The 22,165-nt window shown below is 38.3% G+C and overlaps 2 protein-coding genes across 4 annotated transcripts; one reads left to right on the forward strand and one right to left on the reverse strand.

Annotated features, from left to right (window-relative positions):
* Positions 1–608: 608 nt before the first annotated feature.
* On the reverse strand, positions 609–17,372 carry LOC123310675 (death-inducer obliterator 1). Of its 2 annotated transcripts, XM_044894258.1 has the most exons (19): positions 17,090–17,371; positions 16,683–16,806; positions 16,509–16,622; positions 14,299–15,854; positions 13,996–14,138; positions 12,592–12,862; positions 12,310–12,528; positions 12,108–12,245; positions 11,720–11,902; positions 11,138–11,668; positions 9,896–10,040; positions 9,312–9,824; positions 9,147–9,254; positions 8,866–9,009; positions 8,492–8,800; positions 6,987–7,295; positions 5,034–5,171; positions 4,739–4,971; positions 609–2,888 (listed from the first exon to the last, which is right to left on the reverse strand). In XM_044894258.1, the coding sequence occupies exons 2-19, from the start codon at positions 16,795–16,797 to the stop codon at positions 2,496–2,498; spliced, it is 5,562 nt and encodes a 1,853-aa protein (XP_044750193.1). In that variant the 5' UTR covers positions 16,798–16,806; positions 17,090–17,371; the 3' UTR covers positions 609–2,495. The 2 variants fall into 2 exon arrangements, with proteins under 2 accessions (XP_044750193.1, XP_044750195.1); XM_044894260.1 differs by lacking the exon at positions 12,108–12,245 and having other exon boundaries at positions 17,090–17,372.
* Positions 17,373–18,269: 897 nt separating this feature from the next.
* Positions 18,270–19,831, forward strand: LOC123311950. Of its 2 annotated transcripts, XM_044896084.1 has the most exons (5): positions 18,270–18,427; positions 18,523–19,259; positions 19,373–19,441; positions 19,507–19,596; positions 19,726–19,824. In XM_044896084.1, exons 1-5 carry the CDS (start codon positions 18,286–18,288, stop codon positions 19,777–19,779), a joined length of 1,092 nt encoding a protein of 363 aa, XP_044752019.1. In that variant the 5' UTR covers positions 18,270–18,285; the 3' UTR covers positions 19,780–19,824. The 2 variants fall into 2 exon arrangements, with proteins under 2 accessions (XP_044752019.1, XP_044752021.1); XM_044896086.1 differs by lacking the exon at positions 19,507–19,596 and having other exon boundaries at positions 19,726–19,831.
* The last annotated feature ends 2,334 nt before the right edge of the window (positions 19,832–22,165 follow it).

A 22,165-nucleotide genomic window follows, 5' to 3' on the forward strand; every position in this document is an offset into this window, starting at 1 on the left:
CAGGAAAATTTCAACAAGGTCTAAAGCAGTCCATAGACTACCCGTTTGTCTACGACGAACCTGTTGGTATGACACAAATCTAAAGCTTCCAATTAAAATTCACGATTATGGAAGTGACATTTTATGCCATAATTTCGAATCTACGCTAATCTACTTCTTTATCGATCGTGAAGCGAATTTTCAGTTACTTTTTAATGAAGAAACCTAGTGAAGATCTCGACAACATAACCGACTGGGATTCAAAAAATTTCTCTCTAAACATACTTCCACAGACAAAATTCTTTGGGGCTGGCATTTATCACAGCCGTTTGAGACGTCTCTGCCTCTAGGCACGGATTGAGAAATCTGTGAGAAGAATTCGGACATCTAGAACGGTTCCATACGACCGCACTTTCATACCTGGAGCATCCAGACTTTGAAACTCTGCCAAAGGATGGTTTGACATTCAAGTGCCTTATTAATAAACTTCCACTGCCTGCACTCCATTGATCCACAGTACTTTCCAACTAGAAACTTCTTTACTTACCGGAAAGAAGGCTCTCATTTGATAATTCCCTCGTTGATTCTCAAAATGACCAAAGTCATCATGTACGAAATAAAACAGCAGATCTAATGTAGGTAGACTTTAATTTTAGGGAATATTAAGAAACAAGAAACTACATAAAAATGCATTGTAACATATTCTCATTGAAAGAACCCTAACATCGTTATGATCTAAAAATCACGAAATCAATTCACTAATTTATGTATATATAATGTATTTATGTACAAGTCAATTAACAACTAATAACCTTGTTTAGCAAGAAGAATAAACTTAAATATATATTTGTACAATATTCAACTATACATTAATTTTTCATGCCAGTACGGAACATTTTCAGAAATAAAATAATCATTTTTTTAAGAGTGATTACATAATTAAAAAACAAAACTGGTATGTTAGGTTTCCATCGAAACCGAAAACACCAACATGCTTGAGATTTTTGCACATTTATTCAAGTTATCTCTCCTTCAGAAGAAAAACAAGCGATATTCAATGATCAATACAACATGTTAAATTGAAAAATAGAAATATGAAAAGTAACCTACCCGAATCTCTGAAAATTATAAATGAATCTTTTATTACGTAGCAAGAGGTTTTCCGATCATCAATTTAAACAACTACAAAACAATTTTGTATCAGAAGTTTGCGAAAATATAGGAAATACGACATAATTTCTTTTCTTAATTTTTGAAAAATAAAATTCTTGTCCTTTTTTCACCAACGATCGAGTCAAAGTTTCTACAAATTATAAATCATCTTCATTTAGGAGATGCAGAATTAGTATCTAACCTTCTTTCTAATCTTCCAACTGTTTTGGCTTCGATACTTTCAAAAACTTGAGTAACAACATCACACAAGATGAGATGAAACGATGAAAATTATGAAATCGGTAAATTTCAATTTAACATGCAGTAATTTTAAACTCTATAAAAATTGCAGTACATACTAGAATGTCCCTGGTTGAAATCAATTTTATACATCCCGTTAGACCTTTTCATTACAAAATTTGAAACGATTGAATATCCGGATGTTTAATATTCGATCAATTACTATATTACACCATTATTCCTTGTAATTTTTTTGTAGCGCTATTCCAATAAATTGAGTTATGGGATTTTTTCAATATTAAATAAAGAAACTTTCATTCTTCGGTGATAAAATGAAAGAAAAATTTAAAAATGAAAATTTCTTCGTTAAATTCACTGCAGATATTCAACCGATTCAAGTATGTACTGAAATTCGATGAAAGTCGGCAAAATAAAAAAAAAGTATTGCGGGTTCAGGTGAAGCTTAAAGAAGACGTTAACCTCTCACTTCGACAGTTGACATTTGGATAAGCTTGTCAAGGAGATCATACCATAGCACAATCTCAAAGAGGCATCTTGCAGCTCAATGGACGAGTTCAGAAACGCTCCTCAACCTTGTAAATATTCGAAAAAACTGCTACAATGTCCCTTTTTGGACAGTTCTTGGAAATGTGCCCGACTATTAAATCCAAGTGATGATAAAAAGTTTATATTGCGTTCTCAAGTGAAGTTTTGACGTTACTTGGGCATTTTTCCTTGTTTTGTTGTCACATTTATGGTTCCGTCACAGAACACCTGAACTACTATGGAGTTCTGTGGTAGCTTTACATCACCTCTATGTGAAGTCACAAAATTTTCAATATCTGACACTTCAGTACTTGTTCTGTGATGCAACCATTGAAATACCGCTGTTTTTCGAGTATCACAAGGTTGGCAAGCGTTGCTGAACATCGAGCGACGTCGACAAATCACTAACTATTAAAAATTCTAGGCCACAGAAAAAACGAGAACCAGAATCCGCCCGTCAAACACTAGAAACGCACCATACCCAGTGCAGTGGCGTTCCTCTTTCGGCAAATTCTCGCCGAAGATCCGAATGGCGGAGTCCGATTCCCGTTTTTCCCTCACTACGTCCTCCTACCCGACTAATTATCGATACCGGGAATGGCCGGCTCTATGTCGAAACTGGACTCGTTGTCGAGTCGCGGCCTCTTGGCCTGGTAATCCAGCTGGCCGGACGACTTGTGCTTGCTCGGCGTCAGTTCGGTCTCGCCCAGCATCTCGGCCGCCTTCTTGACCAGCTCCTCCTCGGTCAGCGAGCTTAGGAGGCCGGGCGAGTCGTCGCCGGACGGCGCCTTCATCTTGGGCTTGGTGGGCAGCTTGAGCGGTATCGTGTTGGTCGAGAAGTCCGGCAACATGGCGGTTACCGGCGGCGGATGCTGCGGAACGATCGGCGGCGGCGGTCTGGTGAAACTCTTCGGCAACATCAGGGGGATGGTCAGGCTCGGGTCGGCGGGTTTCGGAGGAGCGCGCGGTTCCTGCGGCAGAAGAGAAGTTTGGTTAAAGGGACGCTGTTGCCACTTTGGGCAAGAGAAAATGGTCCATATAGCTTACTAGAATTTCACGATATTACGAAGCTATTCAGAATTTATAACGTATATTTCATTCCAGTAGGCTATGAAGAGACATAACCTCATTCTTTGACAGTTTTAAGTGTCCTAAGTCGTTCCATCTCATTCGGGAGTCAATCGTCTCTGTCTATTAAGAGAACTAAGTTGAGAGGACGCTGTTGTTACATTGTGCGCGGGAAACGAAGCCATACCCTACTAAAATATTATTCTATTACGCTATGACGAAGTTATTCAAAAATTAAAACAGCATTTTGAATTCCAGTGAGCTACGACAAGACATAACCTCATTCTTTGGCAGTTGTAAATGACAAACTCGTTCAAACTGATTGAAAAGTCAATCGTCTTAGGGCCAGTTCACTTTTATGGAGAGAAATTCGTTAAAGCGACGCTGTTGCCACTTTAGACGAGAGAAAATAATCCATAGCTCACTAGAATTTCATTCTAGTACGATATGACGAAGCTATATAAAATTTATAACAGCACATTTCATTCCAGTACACATAACCTCATTTTTTTACAGTTTTAAACCCCAAAGTCGTTGAATCTGATTCAGGAGTAAATCTACTCTGGTTTAGGACCAGTTCATATTCTAAATTACCAGAAAGAAATATTCTAGTAGGCTATGTTCATATCTATAAAAAAATTCACGAAATTGCCACTTTGTGGACGAGCAGGACCGTTTCTAGCGTTAAATAGTACGAAATATATAGACCCAAGTCATTTTATTGACTAATTCGATGTCGTAGATTACGAATATGCAATAAGATTTTTTGTAGGATCAGTATTTCAGGAAATAAATCAATTTTAGTGGAAAATTTCGAAAAAATTGGTCAACTTTGAGCAGCTCTAGCTGCCAGAAAAGAGGTACTTTACATATGTTTATTTTTCTGGTCATAGATTGATCCTTCGCGAATAGAAAAAACCAGTTTTCAATCATCTACCACGAACAGTTTAGATTTTATGATTTTTTCCGCGAAGGTCCAAAATTTCCTATTTTTCATCGACTATAACTTGAAAAATAATTTTTTTAAAAAATATCTGTTTGCATATTCGTTATCTACGCCCTCGAATTAGCCGACAATAAAAATTTGGTTTTGATCTGAGACAAAAAATTTTTTTTCAAAAATCGCAATTTTTCTATACATATGTATGGAAAATTTGTAAAAAAATTTTATTTCTTCGATTTCCACCAAAATTGACGTATTCACTAAATCGAAGGCGTAGATTACGAATATGCAAACAGAATTTTGATGAAAGAATTAGGTTTCATGTTATGGTCGATGGAAAATGGGAAATTTTGGACCTTCGCGGAAAAAATCATAAAATCTCAACTGTTCGTGGTAGGTTGAAGAAAGTTGTAGTTTTCTATTCGCAAAGGATCAATATATCACAAAAAAAAATCAGCATATATTCAGTGTCCCTTTTCTGGCTGTTAGAGCTTCTCAAAGTTTATAAATTTTTTCGAAATTTTCCTCTAAAAATGATTTATTTCCTGAAATACTGATCTTAGGAAAAATCTAATTGCATATTCGTAATCTACGACCTCGAGTTAGTCAAAAAAATGACCTGGGTCGACATAGTTCGAAAAATAAAAAAATTCGAATAATTTCGTCTGCCACTTGTGTTTACCGCGCTCAACCACCGAAAAAAAATTATTCATTAGCTAAATCGGCCCGGGTCATTTTACTGATCAAATGTAAAAAATTAAGACCATGTGATCCATAAAAAGGCATCCAAACTTATAGAGGATCGCTCACCTCGGCATTTCCTTCGGTGGATATAGTTTTGATACTATCCAAAATCTGTTGCAGATTGCTGGGTAGAGCTATATTCGCCAAAGCGGAATGACCTATTTCGGATGACGCCGAAACGATGTTCTTCGAGATGCTGTTAATCTCGGACTTCTGAGCCTCTATCTTCTTGTTCAGCTCCTCCATCTGTTTCTGTATTTCCAGCGGCGTGGCGGGAAGGGGACCGCCCACGTCCAGACCTAGAAAAGAAGAAGAAATTGAAGATCTGACGAACCCTGCACTCGTCAAAAATCCAACTCACCTGGTATAACTGGCGTATAATCGAAAGATGACGCCATCGGAAGGGAGATCGTCGGCTTAGCGTCTGGCACAACGGGGAAACTGTGTGCTTGTACGATCGTGTTATCGGGATCCGAGTCTTCGGGACTGTACGGCTCGTCTAAAAAGAAACGGGTTTTGATGGCAGACAACGTAAAAAAATTCGAAACTTCACAAAATAAATACGACAAAAGTGTATTGAGAGAATCTTGATTATGACTAACCTCATGATTCAAGAGTTTTACCTGCAAATCATACTATTAATAGCACTCCAGCAAAGGAGAAATGCAGATTTTTTTCGTTGTTTTGTTTTTCTACAATTCTGTTTAATATACACTGCGCAAAAAAATTAACGCACATTATGGAAATCTCAAATTTATTCTAGAACTGAAGGTGTTCTCAATGATAATTATTTTTATCACAATTATGCATGCATATCTTATCCACTTTCAACGGTTTTCTTCAATACAGATGTTTTTTCCCAGCAGGAATAAAAAAAGATTTTGAATGTATTGGCTCCATTCTAAAATCAATAGTCTTTCTTTCGTTTGATTTTCTACACTCGATCTCTATGCAACGCGAAACACTTAATTTGACCCAAGAGGAATGTGCCCAAGCGGTAGTTTTGCGAGAAGAAGGGTGGACATACACAAGAATTGCAGAAAGGTTTGGAGTTTCCCATACAAGTGTGTCCAGAATGTTGCAGCGATTCAGGGAGACAGGTATGAATGTCCGAAGACCAGGACAGGATAGATCACGGGTAACAACTGCCATTCAAGAACGTTACTTGAGAGTTCCTTCGTTGAGACAACGGTTGGCAACCGCTCGCCTCCTTCAAATTCAGCTTGAGCAAACTCATGAGGTGCAAATTAGCACTCAGACAATAAGAAATCGCCTCAGAGAATATGATTTAAGGCCTCGTGTCGCGGCAAGAGGCCCAGCTCTTACCCCAGCCCATCAAAGAGCGCGTTTGGATTTTGCGAGAGAGCATAACCATTGGGAAGAGGCCGATTGGGAAAGAGTTCTCTTCATAGATGAGTCTAGATTCTGCCTATACCATTGTGATCGACGTTCCCTTGTATACAGACGTCCACATGAAAGATATGCTCAGTGCAATTTCCTGAATACTACTGGTTTCGGGGGAGGATCGATTATGGTATGGGGTGGAATATCTTTGACTGCTCGCACAGACCTAGTGTTCGTTGATAATGGAGCTATGAATGCTGATAAGTATATAAGGAACATTCTTGAAGAGCATGTAGTGCCATTTGCCCCATACATTGGTGAAAATTTCATTTTTATGGACGATAATGCCAGACCCCATCGTGCGCGCATCGTTCACGAGTACCTTGAAGAGGTTGAAGTCTCTCGAATGGAATGGCCAGCAAGAAATCTCAATCCGATTGAGCAGGTTTGGGACAACCCCAATAGAAGGCTGAGAAGTTCAGAAAATCATCCAGCTACTCTTAATGACTTAGGAATCCAACTCGGCAAAATCTGGCAAGGATTAGATCAGAACATTTTAAGATCACTCATTTTGAGTATGAATCGTCGTTGCCGAGCTGTAATTAACGCAAGGGGTGGAAATACCAAGTATTAAATCAGCATTTCAGTATTTTGAAAATTGTTCATTTCTATTCTTTCACATAAGATTCGGTGAAATCCTGAATTTTTCTTCCATTTAATGTGTCTTGTTCCGTTCAAAACCTTCCCGAGAGAACATAAAAAATAAGTTATAAAGTCAATGTAGAGTTAACTTTCATTAAAATTGAGATTTTCAGAATGTGCGTTAATTTTTTTGCGCAGTGTATTTTTTGTTGCATTAAAAAATGAATGAACTTTTCGTCGACCACCTTCTTCAGTCTATTTTCAAATACTTGCCGAATTATTTTTCCGATCAACTTTCAACAATCTAAAATGTTACAATTCTACTTACCACCATCGTCGATTTCCTTCAGAACTGGCGGCGTCGGTATCGCCAACTTTATGCGCGGATCCTTGGACACGGAAGGGGGCGGCGTCGATACCATCGACGGGGGCGTGTAGGACCTCGGCGGGGCCTCGACGACCTGCGGCAATTCAACCGCTACCAGGGGCGCGCCGGAGGGTAAAGGTGGCGTTCCGATCCTCTGTTTTTTCGGCGTGGTGGAAGGAAGGGGATGTAGGCCGTCTGAGGTGTAACCTCGCTTTCTCTTGTCCCTGACGATGATGCCGAGCAACAGTGCCGGACGAGACTCCTCGAAGCCTAAAATAGGATTCAAATGAGCACTGTCATCAAACTGTGAGGATCTACAGACTAGATATTGAAAAAAAAATCATTCTAAAAACGTCCAGAAGTTGGTAGCACTAACTATTATTTCTATGACATTAATGGGCGTGACCTGTCAAACGCAGTTGTGAAAAAATTGACAATTGAGATTTTTGACGTATGTCAAACGCAACTGTATCTGTGTCAGCCGTCAGTTTGACAAAGCTAACGTGCTGGAACGTGCCAAGTGCCAAGGTAACACTCTGCAGCCACATAGAAAAAATCAACAAAATGCCGTGAAAATCGAGTTTTTTTGACGTTCACTAAACGCAGTAGTGAACAAATTGACAATTGACATTTTTGACGTTTGCCAAAAGCAACTGTATCTACGTCAGTCGTCAGTTTAACTAACACTTTAAACCCTGCAGCCATATAGCAAAAATCGAAAAAAATCCCGAAAAAATCGGGATTTTTCGACGTTTACTAAACGCAGTTGTGAAAAAATTGACAATAGAGATTGTTGACGTGCTCGAATGTGCCAAGTGGCAAGATAACACTCTTAACCCTTCAGCCATATAGAAAAAATCAAAAAATCACGACAAAATCGAGATTTTTAGACGTTTACCAAACGCAGTTGTGAAAAACTTGACAATTGAGATTGTTGACGTGCTCGAATGTGCCAAGTGGCAATATAACACTCTAAACCTTGCAGCCATATAGAAAAAAATAAAAAAAATCCCGACAAAATCGAGATTCTTTGACGTTTACTAAACGCAGTAGTGAAAAAATTGACACTTGAGGTTGTTGACGTTCGCCAAACGCAACTACTGTATCCACGTCAGTCGTCAGTTTGGCAAAGCTGACGTGCTCGAATGTGCCAAGTGTCAAGGTAACACTCTAAACCTTGCAGCCTTATAGAAAAAATCAAAAAATCCCGAAAAAATCCAGTCTTTTTTGACGTTTACTAAACGCAGTAGTGAACGAATTGACAAGTGACATATTTGACGTTGGCCAAACGTAGATGTAAACGAATCCACGTCAGTTTGACAAAAGTGAGCACCGATGATGGTCTGATCTGACCCATAGAACGTTGAATAGCGTTTTTGGCCTCTGCATCTATGCAATACGCCCCTTTGTGGTTTTTCAAGACGAATCGGTGGATCTCCTGGCCTGAAAAAACATTTCTATCTCACCTGGACCGTTGATGGGCAGCAGCGCTTGCGGGATCGGGGTCTGGGGCGCCAGGGGCAAAATGTAGAAATCCTTGATGGCCTTGTTCGTGCTCTTCACGACGCCCAGCCTCTTCCTGCTCGACAGATAACTGTACAACGCGAGGTAGGGCATCTTCTCGACCACGTCGACTGCCGTCAATCGCACCAACGATATTATCTTGCTGTTCGAGCATTTCATCTTCCCTATGTACTCCCACACGGTTTCCGGCGATATCCTACCGACGATCTCCAACTTGCCGGGTAGCTGTTCGCTCAGATCGGAACAGTCGCCTGCGAAACGAATAAAAATAAAAAAAATTAAAACGTGAACACGTTCAAGCTCGATCGGATATTACCTGAAACTTCTTGTGCCGATATTGTTAGATGGGCCACGTCAATCATGCCTATTGTACCCCTCCAGATTTCTTCGGGTTGTTTTTTAGATAGCGGTGGTGACATGCTTCTCTCGACTTCAGGCTCCTTCGTCTCAGGAGGCTCAACTGAAAATTATTGTTGAATTAAGCGAAAAAATTAACTTTTGCGAGTATTCCCTCGTTTTATGTCATTTGAAGCAAATTCTATGGTTCGAAGTGGATAACCTCAAATGTCAGTTGTCAGTGTCAATTTCTAAACTCACCAGTTTTCGATTCCGACGACTGAGATCCTTGATCGTCTGCTTCAATGTTATGTGGCGGTGTTGGTATAGTAACTGTCGAAGACGGTTCGTGGTCACTATCGCTCTCAGCTGAAAATAGGAAAAACCAGAGATATAAAGGATTTTTTGAGTGAGCATTTTTCTTACCAGGTCCGGGGACTACATCCTCCTGAGGAACATGCTTCCACAACCTGTCCTCCAGAGGCGGTACAATCTTATTATCGACCAATTGTTCCAATATTTCCTTGGACTTCTTATCCAGTTTATCCGTCGAGGATATGTGCGACGTTTCCTTCTTGTGCCTGGAGCTCTTGTGCGAAGACTTCCTGTACCTCTCCCTGCTCCTCGACCTTTTCCTATCTTTCTTCGAACTCCTATCTTTGCTGCTCGACCTCCTAGACCTGCTCCTCTCTTTGTCCTTATTCCTGTCTCGACTGGAGGATCTTCTGTGTTTTTTGTGATCTTTGGAGACGCTTCGGTCTTTGCTGGATTTCCTGTCTCCTCTGTGACCGTGCTTCGACGAACTCTTCTTCTGAGACTCTTTTCCCCCGTCCGATTTGGAATCTTTGACGTCCGAGCTGTGATCTTCCGTTAGCGTACGGATAACTTCGGTGTTGTCCACTTTGTCTTGCCTGTTTTCGTCATCAACAACTTGTTCACCTGAATGATTTAAAAAAAAAAAAACGGTTAGAAGAAAGAATTTGATTAAAGTGCTCGAAGATAAAACTCACCTTTGTGCGTTTTCAACACGTATTGCCTAGAAAAGTTCAATAACTCCAGTTCAGACTTTTTGATCATATCTAGGGAATGCTTGGCTTCTCTCTCCCTCCATAAGGCCAATTCCTGACTAGCTAGATCATCCGGTGACAATCTCACCTGAAAAGACAATCGATTACATCATCCTCCAACAGAGCAGAGTATAGTAGAGTAAAGTAAATTCAAGTGGAGTAAAGCAAAGTAACCTAGAATAGAAGGGAGTGGAGTAAAATAGACTAGTACATATTATAGTAGAGTGCAGTAGAGTAGAGAAGAGTAGATTGTAGTAAAGTAGAGCAAGACAGCGCAGAGGAGAGTACAGTAAAGTAGATTCAAAGGGAGTAGAGTAAAATAAAGTAGGACAGAGCAGAGTAAAGTACAGTAGAGGAGATTCCAGTGGAATAGGGCAGATTCAAGTGGAGCAGAGCAAAGTAGAGTAGATTATAGTAAAGAAGGGCAAAGCAGAGGAGAGTACAGTAGAGTAGATTCGATAGGAGTGAAGTAGACTCGAGTAGGTTAGATCAGAGTGGGGTAGAGTAGAGCAAAATGGAATAGAGTTGATAATGGTAGAGATGCATAGGGCGGAGTAGATTGCAGTAGACTCGAGTGGAGTAGAGTAGATCAAAGTAGAGCAGATAACGGTAGAGCAGAGTAGAATGTTTTAGAATACAGTAGTAGTAGATTAAAGCACAGTAAATTCGAGTAATGTGGATTAGAGTGGAGCGGAGTAGAATACAGTTGACTAGGGTAGAGTGTAGAGTAGTACAAATTGAAGCAGAGATGATGGTAAAGTAGAATAGAATACAGTTGACTAGGGTAGAGTGTAGAGTAGTACAAATTGAAACAGAGATGATGGTAAAGTAGAATAGAATTCAGTAAAGAAGGGCAGGAAAAAGTAGAGTACAATACAGTGGAGTAAATTTGAGTGGCGTAGAGTAGATTAAAGTAGGGTAGAGCAGAGTGACTTCACTCTACTCAGGGGGAGAGCAGAATAGACTACATTAGAGTAGAATACTATGAAGTAAAGTAGAGCAGTGTAGATTATAATAGAATAGAGCAGACTGTAGTGGAGAGGGGTGTAACGAAGTTGAGTAGAATAAATTGAAATAAATAAAGTTGAGTAAAAAAATCCTACTGCGAAGAGGGCGGACTCAACATAAAAGTGACGATCAGTCTTTCGGAACACCAAACGATGTATAACTAAGTATTCAACTCACCAACTGATACGCATTCACGGATTTCTCGCAGATCCTCTTCCACAAAGTATGATTCTTGACGTCCTTTATGTTGAAGATCAAGCTACGATATTTATTCCTATATTTCTGGCCCGTATCTCCGAAACACTTGTACAGTTGCGATTCGATCTCATTGGATATTTCCTTCACCTCGTCCTCCGTCAATTTGATGGTTCCGTCTAACTTGATCCTGTTCGTCAGCTGTTCGAAAAGCGTCTTTTGAACGTTCTCTCTGATATTTTCCTGCTTGGGAGTGGTCACTTGCGGAGCAGTCGGTTGTTGTTGTTGCTGTTCCGGCTGTCTAGGTTTGGCCGTTTTTACGGGTTGAGGTTTCTCCTTGGGGATGGAGACGGTCGCGGTGGTTTTGAGGGTGCTTTGGACCAGTTTGGGGATTTTGTTCAACGTTGGCGTGGTGGGTTTCGGAGGTTTCACTGGGGTGGTTTCGGCTTTCTTAGTCCCCGGTATCGACGTGGTTTTAGCGTAGAATTTTTGGGCCTGTAAAGGCTCGGATCTCTGAAAAGAAAAATAGTAACATTCGGATAGATTGACCGATTGAATACTCACGATCGCTGTCGGTTTGGGAGCGGGAGACTTGGATTCCGCAGGTGGTTCTTCATGTTTCGGAAGATGTTTGAGAGCACCGACTTTCACGCCCTTCTTCCTTACTTCTAATGAGACACCTTGATCTTCAGTATTCTTCACGAGTTTCAACTTGGACTGTGTGAGGACTTGCTGTTTCTGGCGGGGCTGCAATGATGGAGATCACATGAATTGGGGTTCAAAATGGTCATTAGTTGAAAGGAATTCATGCATAAGACTGACATTACTCGGTCAAAATCAAAATCACATACGTTCTAGCAGTTCATTTTGATCAAATTTCTAAATACCCACAAAACTATAATTTTCAATAGGATTCAGGTCCAGTTTTTAGCTCAATCGTGGACGAACTTACTTTAGAAGTAACGATTTGTCCTTTGGAGCGATAAACTTCGAACGTGGGATGCGCTTTTAGCCACTTCTCCAAATTAGCCACAGTTGGCGCCTTATTACCACTCAACATTCTACCACTGGATTTCTCAAATACTACCACCTAAAAATCCGAACCCAATGAGTGCTACCCTCTAACCCTATCGTGCAAATTCACACCAACGTACCTTTTCTACACCAGAAGCGTGTGCTAGTATGCAAGACTGGCTGCAATATATCGAATTTTCCCTTGCCGGTTTCTGACACACAATACAACTAACTTTACTAACGACGGCTTCGACCTTCTTCTTCTCGACTTTCTTCGAGCTTTCAGCACTGTCGATCGACGCTCTGGACGCCTTCCTGATCCTTCGGGCAGCCGCTGCAGGTCTCTTCATAGAAGGGTTCTGAACAAATTGAGACCAGACGTAAAGATACTCATGTTCAACCTTTTTCTCTCTTCGACTCACCTTACAGAACAGGCATATCCATTCCTTGCCCTCCTCTTCCATCTGCTGACCCATAGCCTTGGTTATATTGACGCATTTTCCATGATACCACTCCTCGCAAGTATCGCAACAAATCATGAATCGGTTGTTGTGCGGCTGGTTGCAAATGCACCAAAGTTTGTTCGGATCGTCCTCGGATTCCTCTTCCTCCTGGTTGTCCTCGGCCTCCGAGCTGTCCAATTCGTTGCCGGACACGTGTTCATTGTCGAGAGGTTTGATGGGTTTCGTCAATCTGAAATATCGAAAAAAAAATACGGTTTCGATCGATCCTAGTGAACGCTGAACTGAATAAGTGAATGGGCATGGGCTCTAAGTCCGACTGCCTATTTTCGAGGTCTAAAAATTTGAATCAAATTGTCTTTTTCGAATTAAGGGTAACGCTCACATTTACCTGCATATTTTCAGAACAAGGTCGAGATAAAACGTATACATCTTGTCAAAGGAATCTTATTATTGTAACAAAAATGTGCTAAACAAGATAATTCCTACCTCTCAAGAAATAAGCGCTCACTTTGATAAAATTCCCAATACTAATTCGAAGCAGGGAGGGATACTGATTGTTTCCTTTCCGAAATTGTCAGTGAAACGAATAAAAAATTCTTTATCAGTCAATATGTTTTTGAATCTATTCCTCACGTGTGACACTCGATACTAGACGGAAAACGTTTCCAATCTTACCTCCACATGTTTCACTTTTCAATTCTGCAATTTAACATGAATGAAAATACGTTGGTATAATTTTATCCGAAAATTCTTCCAAGAAATATCGGCGATACCACGTCTTTTTGTATTGGAGAGATTGTTCATAATCTTTTCAATGAGATAGGTCAGGTAATTATTTAGATTTCGAGTGATTCATTTCCTCCAATAAAAATATTAATGGTGTGAAGTTTTTTCTGTTTTCTGTTTGGACGAGAATAATGTACATATTTATGAAAAAATATTATTTTACAGACGCGATTAATCCCATCGATCAAGAGTTCTTAATCGCAAATATTACGTATATCGGCACGTCAAGTACAAAGGCGCACGCGTATTCACTGTTGTGGTTAACAGATTGTTTATTTTCATTCGGAAGAAGCTGATAACGCTTTTTAAACTTTATTTCAATTGTTCACGATGTTTTGGCGCTATTTTCGTAGTAAAAAGCGTAAATCTTTGTTTCACATCGTGATGCAACAAAAACGATTAAAAGTATTACGAAATAAGATAACTGTTGGGAAAGTTACCTTTTAAAAAAATATCTCAGATGAATAAAATGAAAAAATTTCTAAGTATTGGTCTAAAAGCGAAAAAAACTAAATAGGATATTAAAAAAAAACACAATTTAGAAGAATTGAAAGATGAATTTACTGAAAAACTCACTTTGGTGTTTCTGGTTCCTCGTTCTTCTTCCTTCCTCGACTTCTAGTAGTTGGTCTTTCTATTGGAGGTATAATCACGATCCTACCATCAGGACGTACAATTTGTGTGCCCTTTTTGATTATATCGCTTTGAGGAGTTCCTTCCTGAAATAAAGACAAAAAAGTCTCCATAATTAAAATTCAATTTATTACCTAAACATCAGTTTTATTATGATTACACTCAAATCGAAAGAAAAATTAGCATAACGAAAATATAGATTAAATTTAAAACAAGAGTGGAAAAAATTTGCAGTTAGAAACTTACCTGGGAATTGCTTGTTTGAGACGTCTGTTGAGATACTTGAGAATCTGTAGAAATAGTCTCTTGTATTGTGGGATCCAGTACCAGATTGCCCTCATTCAAACCCTTATCGATGGCCTTCTGAAGATCTGTATTACCAACCAAAGATTGCGCAACTTGATATAAAATATCTTCGGAAATCTCGTCGTTATTGATGTTATCGAGAATGCTCTGATCTAGATCATCCAAAGCGATATTTTGATCAACAGATTCGGTAGAACTGATCTCGCTCGTTTGTACCAACGGTAAAGTAGAAGTAGTGTAAGATTTGACATCCTCTGTCATGATAATCGAACGGATGTCTTCCGGAGTAGCCATCTCCAGATCCATATCTCCGGTGAGAGACAAATTGTGGGAGATGAGCGACCTGTTGCTTTTAGGGGCGGATTCTTTTTTAGCTTCGGTAGTTTTTGATTTTTCATCGATGCTGTTCTTTCTACTTTTATCGGAACTTTGTCTACGATCTTTGTTCTTGATTTCTTGTTTGGGCTTGTCTTTTTCGGGAATCCTACCATCTACACTTGACCTGCTACTTTTATTAGGACTAACAGTCGATTGATCTGCTGAAGATGATCTGGATCGGTTTTCCAATGATATTTTAGCGGGAGAGTTTGTTGACGAACTACTCGGTGTACCTATTGTTTGAGAATCTTTACTTCCTACCCTCTTTATAATATCAGGTGTTGAAAATAACATGAAATCGTTTGGTATTGGTTTAGGTATCTTCTTCTCCTTCTTGGGAACCTTTTTATCCACAACTGGAGTAGCCTTATCTTTTTCTGTAGTATCTGACGGTTTTTCTGTTACCTTAGGTTGTTCCGGTGCTTCCTGAGGTTTCAATGGTTTACTGTCTTTGAGTTTGAGCTCGATTTTGTGCTGTTTGGATTCTCCTTTACCCTGACCTCTGGGGGTTCTTTCCCGAAGTTGAGACTTACGTTTCGGTTGAGTCTTTTTGGGAGTTTTCAATTTTGGCTGCTCGATTTCGAAATCTGAATCATTTTCATCATCTTCAAATCCGAAATCATCGTCATTCTCAAAATCTTCCTCAGTATCAAAATCGTCATCAAACTCTTTCTCTATTTGCTGAACTATTTTTGGTTTTTCTTTTGTTTTAGTTTTTTCAACTACTTTCTGGGTTGTTTCTTTGGGAGTTGCTTCTTTCTCAGTATTGATCAATTTAGCTTTCCCTTTGATTGAAGGAGTAGTAGTTGAAACTTTCTCTGTCTCTGTAGTGGAAACTGTTTCCGTCTCTGTCTCTGGTGGATTAGATAGCGGTTCAACTTGCTCAGTAGCTATTGAATCAGATGAGGGAACCAACAGAGTATTATCTAAAATAATAGCAGGTACCTTCTGCTGGGGTTCAATATTTTCTTCCAATGTTTGCACCAAATCCTCCAATTTTGATTCTCCCAAAGGTATAGAAGTAATGTAATCATGATCTAATTGAAAATTGTGCAAATTTCTAGCCACTTCCTCCATGTCAAGTGGCTCCCTCTCAATACCTGGACCATTGACTTCAACTAAAAGAATTAAAGCATGTTAAGTCTCCGAGTCATTTCAGAAAACAATGTTAATAAAATAACAATATTCAAAACCAAACATGATTCTCATTGGTTGCAAAATTCCTATAGAAAGAATGGTTCATCAAATCACAGACAGACTTTTAGACATAAACCTCAATTATTAAATGGTTTTTAAGCCTTACTTGAGTATTCCATCACAGATTCAAGTAAATCCAGAACTCCACACATATTTTCAATAGTGAGGAGCGTTGTATGGCTATAAAGTGCAACGTATTAAGTCCAAACATGTTCATAACCTCAACAATGGAAGTCAACTAAAATTACTACCTATTTGCTCAGATAAAGAAACATCTCAATAACAACAAACAAATAAAAAGTAAATTTTACAAATAGGTTGACATTAACATGGTTGTCACTCATTTTTGAAATCAATTATTATATGTACATATTTAAATCCACAAAATACAAATCTTGTTTACGAAGTAACATATCTTAAACTGCTATCAATGACGAAAGTTTCAGATAACATAATTCATTAGGGGAAGTTTATCAAATAAATATCTTTGTTGCTGAATTTTTTTATTAGAAAACCAACAAGTGAGAAACATTTGGTTCTGAATATCAATTGGAGGAGGGTGCTCTTCACTTTACCTTCATTCATTGCATCTGGTATGAAAGTGAAGTGATCAACTGATATATCGATTCCCTTCTTATCTGTTTTATTGATATGCATCAATTGTATATTGGTAGCGCCTGGTTTTGAATCTGCAAATTAATGGTAGGTGGTTGGATATTCATGAAATTAAACATTCTGAATTTACTTACTCAGGTAATTCTCCACTGTTTCACGGTCAGGTGTTACAGTTCCATCTTCACCAACTAGTAACAACAAACTGTCATTCAACATAGCATCCGTTACCTTAACAACACTATGAGCCATCTTTAATATCTGAAATTTGAGCATTATCAATAGGGAAAATTAGTACTGATTGTAACTGTCATATCTTAAGTTAAGGCTCCACAGTAATGTGGTTTTTGTAAACATAATGAAACGAAATCAGTAATTATTTGTAATTTATTGTGGAACCAGTATTGTACAGAACAAAATATATGAAAAAAGGAGGGAAAACAGAAAAGATATGACAGATTCATTATTAGATTCTCTATTTTACAAAATTATTTTTTTTCTTTATTATAATACATATAGAAATACCGGTTGAAAATGTTACTACCTAAATTCAATAATTATCGAATCCAAGTCAGTGGGTATGATAACAATAGAGAGCGCTACAAACGCACTCGTTATGTATTACGATTCGAGATTTTTTTCTGCACTAGCTGCAACGTTATTTCGTCTCAAACCATTTTAAGAGCACTTATATTGAACAACACATCGCAACTTCTTGAATGAATCGGCATTTTATATCATTTTGAAACGTTCATTTTGTAACGAGCTAAAAATACACCACGCCGCCGTTATGACTTTTATGCCACTTTGACATCACAGAACACAAATGACATGAATGAAGGCTGACAAGTGACAACGTCAAGAATCTTTGGTTCTCTCTTCTCTGTCTACTGCTGTGCTTCATTTTTCCTGACCGCCAAGTAATAAACTTTCATTATGAACAGCTTGGATGAAATATTTCAGATTTTATGCAGCTCGTAACGATAAAAAGTAATATTTCCATTTTTTAAACGTCCTTCTATAGGAATTATCTTTATTGAGAGTGATTCAGATGCCACCTGGTGGTTGAAAATAGAAGTTGTCTTAACAGGTTAGGCCCAGTTGCAGGAAAGTCCATTAAGATTTGATGCCCTATCAAAATTTAAAACTGTCATTTTTGAAGGGGAAAATGGAGGATTAGGATTTTAATGAAGTATTAAATTTTAATGGACTTTCCTGCAACTGGACGTTAATTTGAAATTGTGGACGATATTTCAAATTATGGAGGGGCATTGAACTAAACTTTAGTTCAATGTGGAGGGGTATCCTCCATATTTTAATAAACGTGAAAAGAACGTAGATAGAGATCTACGGAAAAGAAAGAAGAAATACGTTGAAAATGTTCACGTTCAACCAACAGATTGCGCCAGAATCAGTTTCCATAGCTCCTAGATTAGTGAATTAAGCAGAATTTTAATCTTTTCTTCTTTATTTTATTGAACATGTTCAACGTCCGATGAATTCTGATTGCTTCAGGCGTAAATTTAAGTATGAATCAATGCTGTCAGGATGATATGTATCATATACTTGTTAATGCTCAATATGAGGGGAAGATTATCAGGGTAATATTGCATGCAATCATCCCATCAAGATTGGTTATATCGATATGATTTCAAATCAGTAATTACTCTATATTATGAATAAATAAATCACCTGATTTCCATTTATAATGGGTTTGGATACACAGTATTTTCTTTCAACATGGCCATGAGCGGTGTTTTTGTGCCCATTTTCATCAACTTCAAATTTAGCAACATAATTGGCTTTACCCTACACCACTTTAATCATTTTTACGGAGAGAAACCGCTGAAATTGAGGTCGACTTATATAATTCGTATAATAAGTGCGTAAGCTTTTATTGATTGAATTTATTTCTATCAAGAACTTCGTTTCAAATTTCTCCAGCTTACTTTCAAATCTCTCCAACGTATTTTTCAGTGCTCACTATGCTCATGTTAGTGCCTTATATGGAATACTTGAAAGACGAATTTCACGAATCTTCTACAACCGTCAAACTGTTAGCTTTGGTGTGTGGAATGAGAGTCATTGGATGTATAGGAATATTGGTATCAGACTTGCATAATCAAATGTATTTGATTGAAGCAACCAAATATCTAAACAGTGTAGATGAAGAATTGATGAAATTTGGAAAGCATGTGTCTTATAAAAGCTACTCTAGACTCCTTTTAGTGGGCGGTTCTTCAGTGTTTTTCTGCGTTATCTCGTCAAGAGTGCTCTTCGTAATCGCGGGTGAACCATTTTGGACAGTAGTTATAGATTTCTTCATTACAGGATATCCATTTCTCATTTTGAACATAAACACTTTGTACTTGATGTTTTTCTTATTTGTTATTCGGAAAAGGTTCACATCACTCATGTCTATTGTGAACGATAACCGAAGGAAGTTCAAGGAATCCCAAGAAACAGAGTCGTTGCTGAAGATGTTTCTGAAGATGAGTCAGATGTATAACGACTTGTACTATTGCGCTAATAGCATCAATAAGTTCGTATCTTTAGCGAGTTTCATTTGCGTGATGTGCAATCTTCTCGAAGCTATGCTGGTGGCCAATTTGATGTATCAGGGGGAGGGTAGCTTTAAGGATATTTATTCGGTTGGGACTTACTTATGGTTGACCTTGAGCACATTACTTTCCCCGATGTTTGTTGAAGAAATGGTGAGTAAGGGTTTGATCTCAAAAGTGCATCATATTTAGATCTACGATGATTTTTCTGAGAGATACTCGTGTCGATAAGTTGAGTCCATGAAATTGAAAATGTGGTTTTTCAGCCTGGAAAATTTTGTCGAATAGTGACTGGTATCGAAATATCCGATACCCATAAGGAACTTCAATATGCTGTAAGTATGATTATTTGGTTCCTCAAGATATATGCAAATAGAAGAGTTTTATTTCCGTGTTGCAGAAAAATACATTTTTGTATCAAGCTCTACACACTGAAATAAAATTTAGCGTTTGCGGAATGTTTTCGATGTCTATGTCATCTCTGCCTGAGGTGAGAAACAGATCATGCATCTCATTTATCTCCCTTATAAATTATACATCTTCATACATTATGAGACTCAGTGCTAGTTTTCTTAGCGACAAGTTCGACAAACTTGATGACTGTTTTCGAATTTTTCAGCAATTCTCGTTCTGTATTTCGCTAGTTCTGGTCATGTATCAAATAGCGGGATGAAACTGATGAGATAGAAGTAGTTACATGCCAGATAGGCAAATTATACAACTAAATGAATTGATATATGTGTTTTATTTCATTACCTATTAATTGTTTTGGCTATCAATGCCTAGATAGTCAACAGAAAAACTTGCATTCTTGTTGGAGGATTGTCTAGAAACAAGTACATCGTAACCATCAACTTATTCTCTCAGTTTCGCATCTTCAAAAGTGCCAAATTGGTCCAATTGTTCTCACGTGTATCGTGTTCAAGACTTTTCGTACATTTAGTCTTTTCATGACGGCTCTGAATCAGGATTAGAGCGAATCTTATCCGAGAAGGCCATATTTCATCTTTAAACTTTTTACCGATGGCCTTTATCGGTCTAATCAACCCATCAACAGTTATAACTCCCTACATTTCATTCCCGGAGGGGGTGTATCAAGCTGACTACATCTGGAGACTGGTACACCGGAGTTATGAATGGTGAAACTCTGTCATTGGCGTAAAACGCCAACGTCAACTTCGGAGTCACGAGTATTCTGATGTTTCAGTTCCGTATTGTGCACAGTCTGAACAATCTCCCCTTCGACCTCAGGCCAAAGTTCAGGTCGTGGATCTTCGAGGTAATTTTTGATTGGTTTTTGAATTTTTCATGAACGTTGTGTTTTGCTTGACATTTATTTAGAAAGTAAAATATGATAATGTCGTTATCTACGTAAAATCGACTAGGTCACTTTGAATTGATGAAAAAACGGCCTGACATAACAACACGTTCACTTGAATTTGAAAATGAGATAGGCTTTTGGAATTGCTCCTAATATATTCAGCGCGTTTGAAAACCTACCTATAATTTCCTACGAAAATTTCAAATATCTGGCACTGAGGAAATAATTTTTTTTGTTTTTCCAATTTTCAATTTCGAGTTGACTTCGAAGAGCTCTCTGGACTGCAATTCTCTATTGAATCATCAACTGTTTGGTTTTCTAGAATCTTCAAAACAAATTGTATGCACTCCTCATCCTAAGACAGTAATATAGTATCCTGATTTTCAGACTGCAATTAGGTCATTTTAGGGGGGTCTAACCCTTGCTCATTTTTGACCCAAAAAATCGAAATTTTTGAAATCGAGTTTTTGTATTAGGGTGGAAGCCTAGGCAACGCTGATTATATAACCGGAAATCCCAATTGGATCAGAGGAATATAACAGGAGATATCGCAGATTGAAAATTGCAATTTTTGAAAAATGCCATTTCCAAGATGAAAATCTAAACGAAAGGAGATAGGCTTTCGAAACTGCTCGCAATAGATTCAGCGTGTCCGAAAACCTATATTTTCATACCAAAATTTCAAATATCTGGCCTTGTTTAGGAGAAAATAAGTTTTTTTGTTTTTCCACTTTTCATTTTCGAGTTGACTTTGAAGAGCTCTCTAGAGTGCAATTCTCTATTGAAGCATCAACTGTTTGGTTTTTTAGAATCTTCGGAACAAATTCTATGCACTCCATAACCTAGGATAGTAATAGAACATCCTGATTTTCAGACAGAGTAGCGAATAGGTCATTTTAGGGGGGTCTAACCCCTTGCTCATTTTTGACCTAAAAAAATCGAGATTTTCGAAATTGAGTTTTTGTGCTAGTGTGGAAGCCGTGTCAACGCTGATTAAATAACCGGAAATCCCGATGGGATCAGATGAATATAACAGGAGATATCGCAGATTGAAAATTGCAATTTTTGAAAAATGCCATTTCCAAGATGAAAATCTAAACCAAAGGAGATAGGCTTTCGAAACTGCTCGCAATAGATTCAGAGTGTTCGAAAACCTATATTTTCATACCAAACTTCCCAATATCTGACACTGTTTAGGAGAAAATAATTTTTTTTGTTTTTCCACTTTTCATTTTCGAGTTGACTTCGAATAGCTCTCTGGAGTGCAATTCTCTATTGAATCATCAACTGTTTGGTTTTCTAGAATGTTCAAAACAATTTCTATGCACTCCATATCCTAAAACAGTAATAGAACATCCTGATTTTCAGACAGAGTAGCAAATAAGTCATTTTAGGGGGGTTTAACCCCTTGCTCATTTTTGACCCAAAAAATCGGTATTTTCGAAATCGAGTTTTTGTGCTAGGGTAGAAGCCTAGGCAACGCTGATTCCAGAACCGGAAATCCCAATTGGATCGGAGGAGGAAAACAAGAGATATCGCAGACTGAAATTTGCAATTTTTGAAAAGTGCCATTTCGACGATGAAAATCTAAACGAAGGGAAATAGGCCTTCGTCATTGCTCGCAATAGATTCAGCATGTTCGAAAACAAGAGATATCGCAGACTGAAATTTGCAATTTTTGAAAAGTGCCATTTCGACGATGAAAATCTAAACGAAGGGAAATAGGCCTTCGTCATTG

The sequence above is a fragment of the Coccinella septempunctata genome, chromosome 4 (genome assembly GCF_907165205.1).
Source record: "Coccinella septempunctata chromosome 4, icCocSept1.1, whole genome shotgun sequence".
NCBI lineage: Eukaryota > Metazoa > Arthropoda > Insecta > Coleoptera > Coccinellidae > Coccinella > Coccinella septempunctata.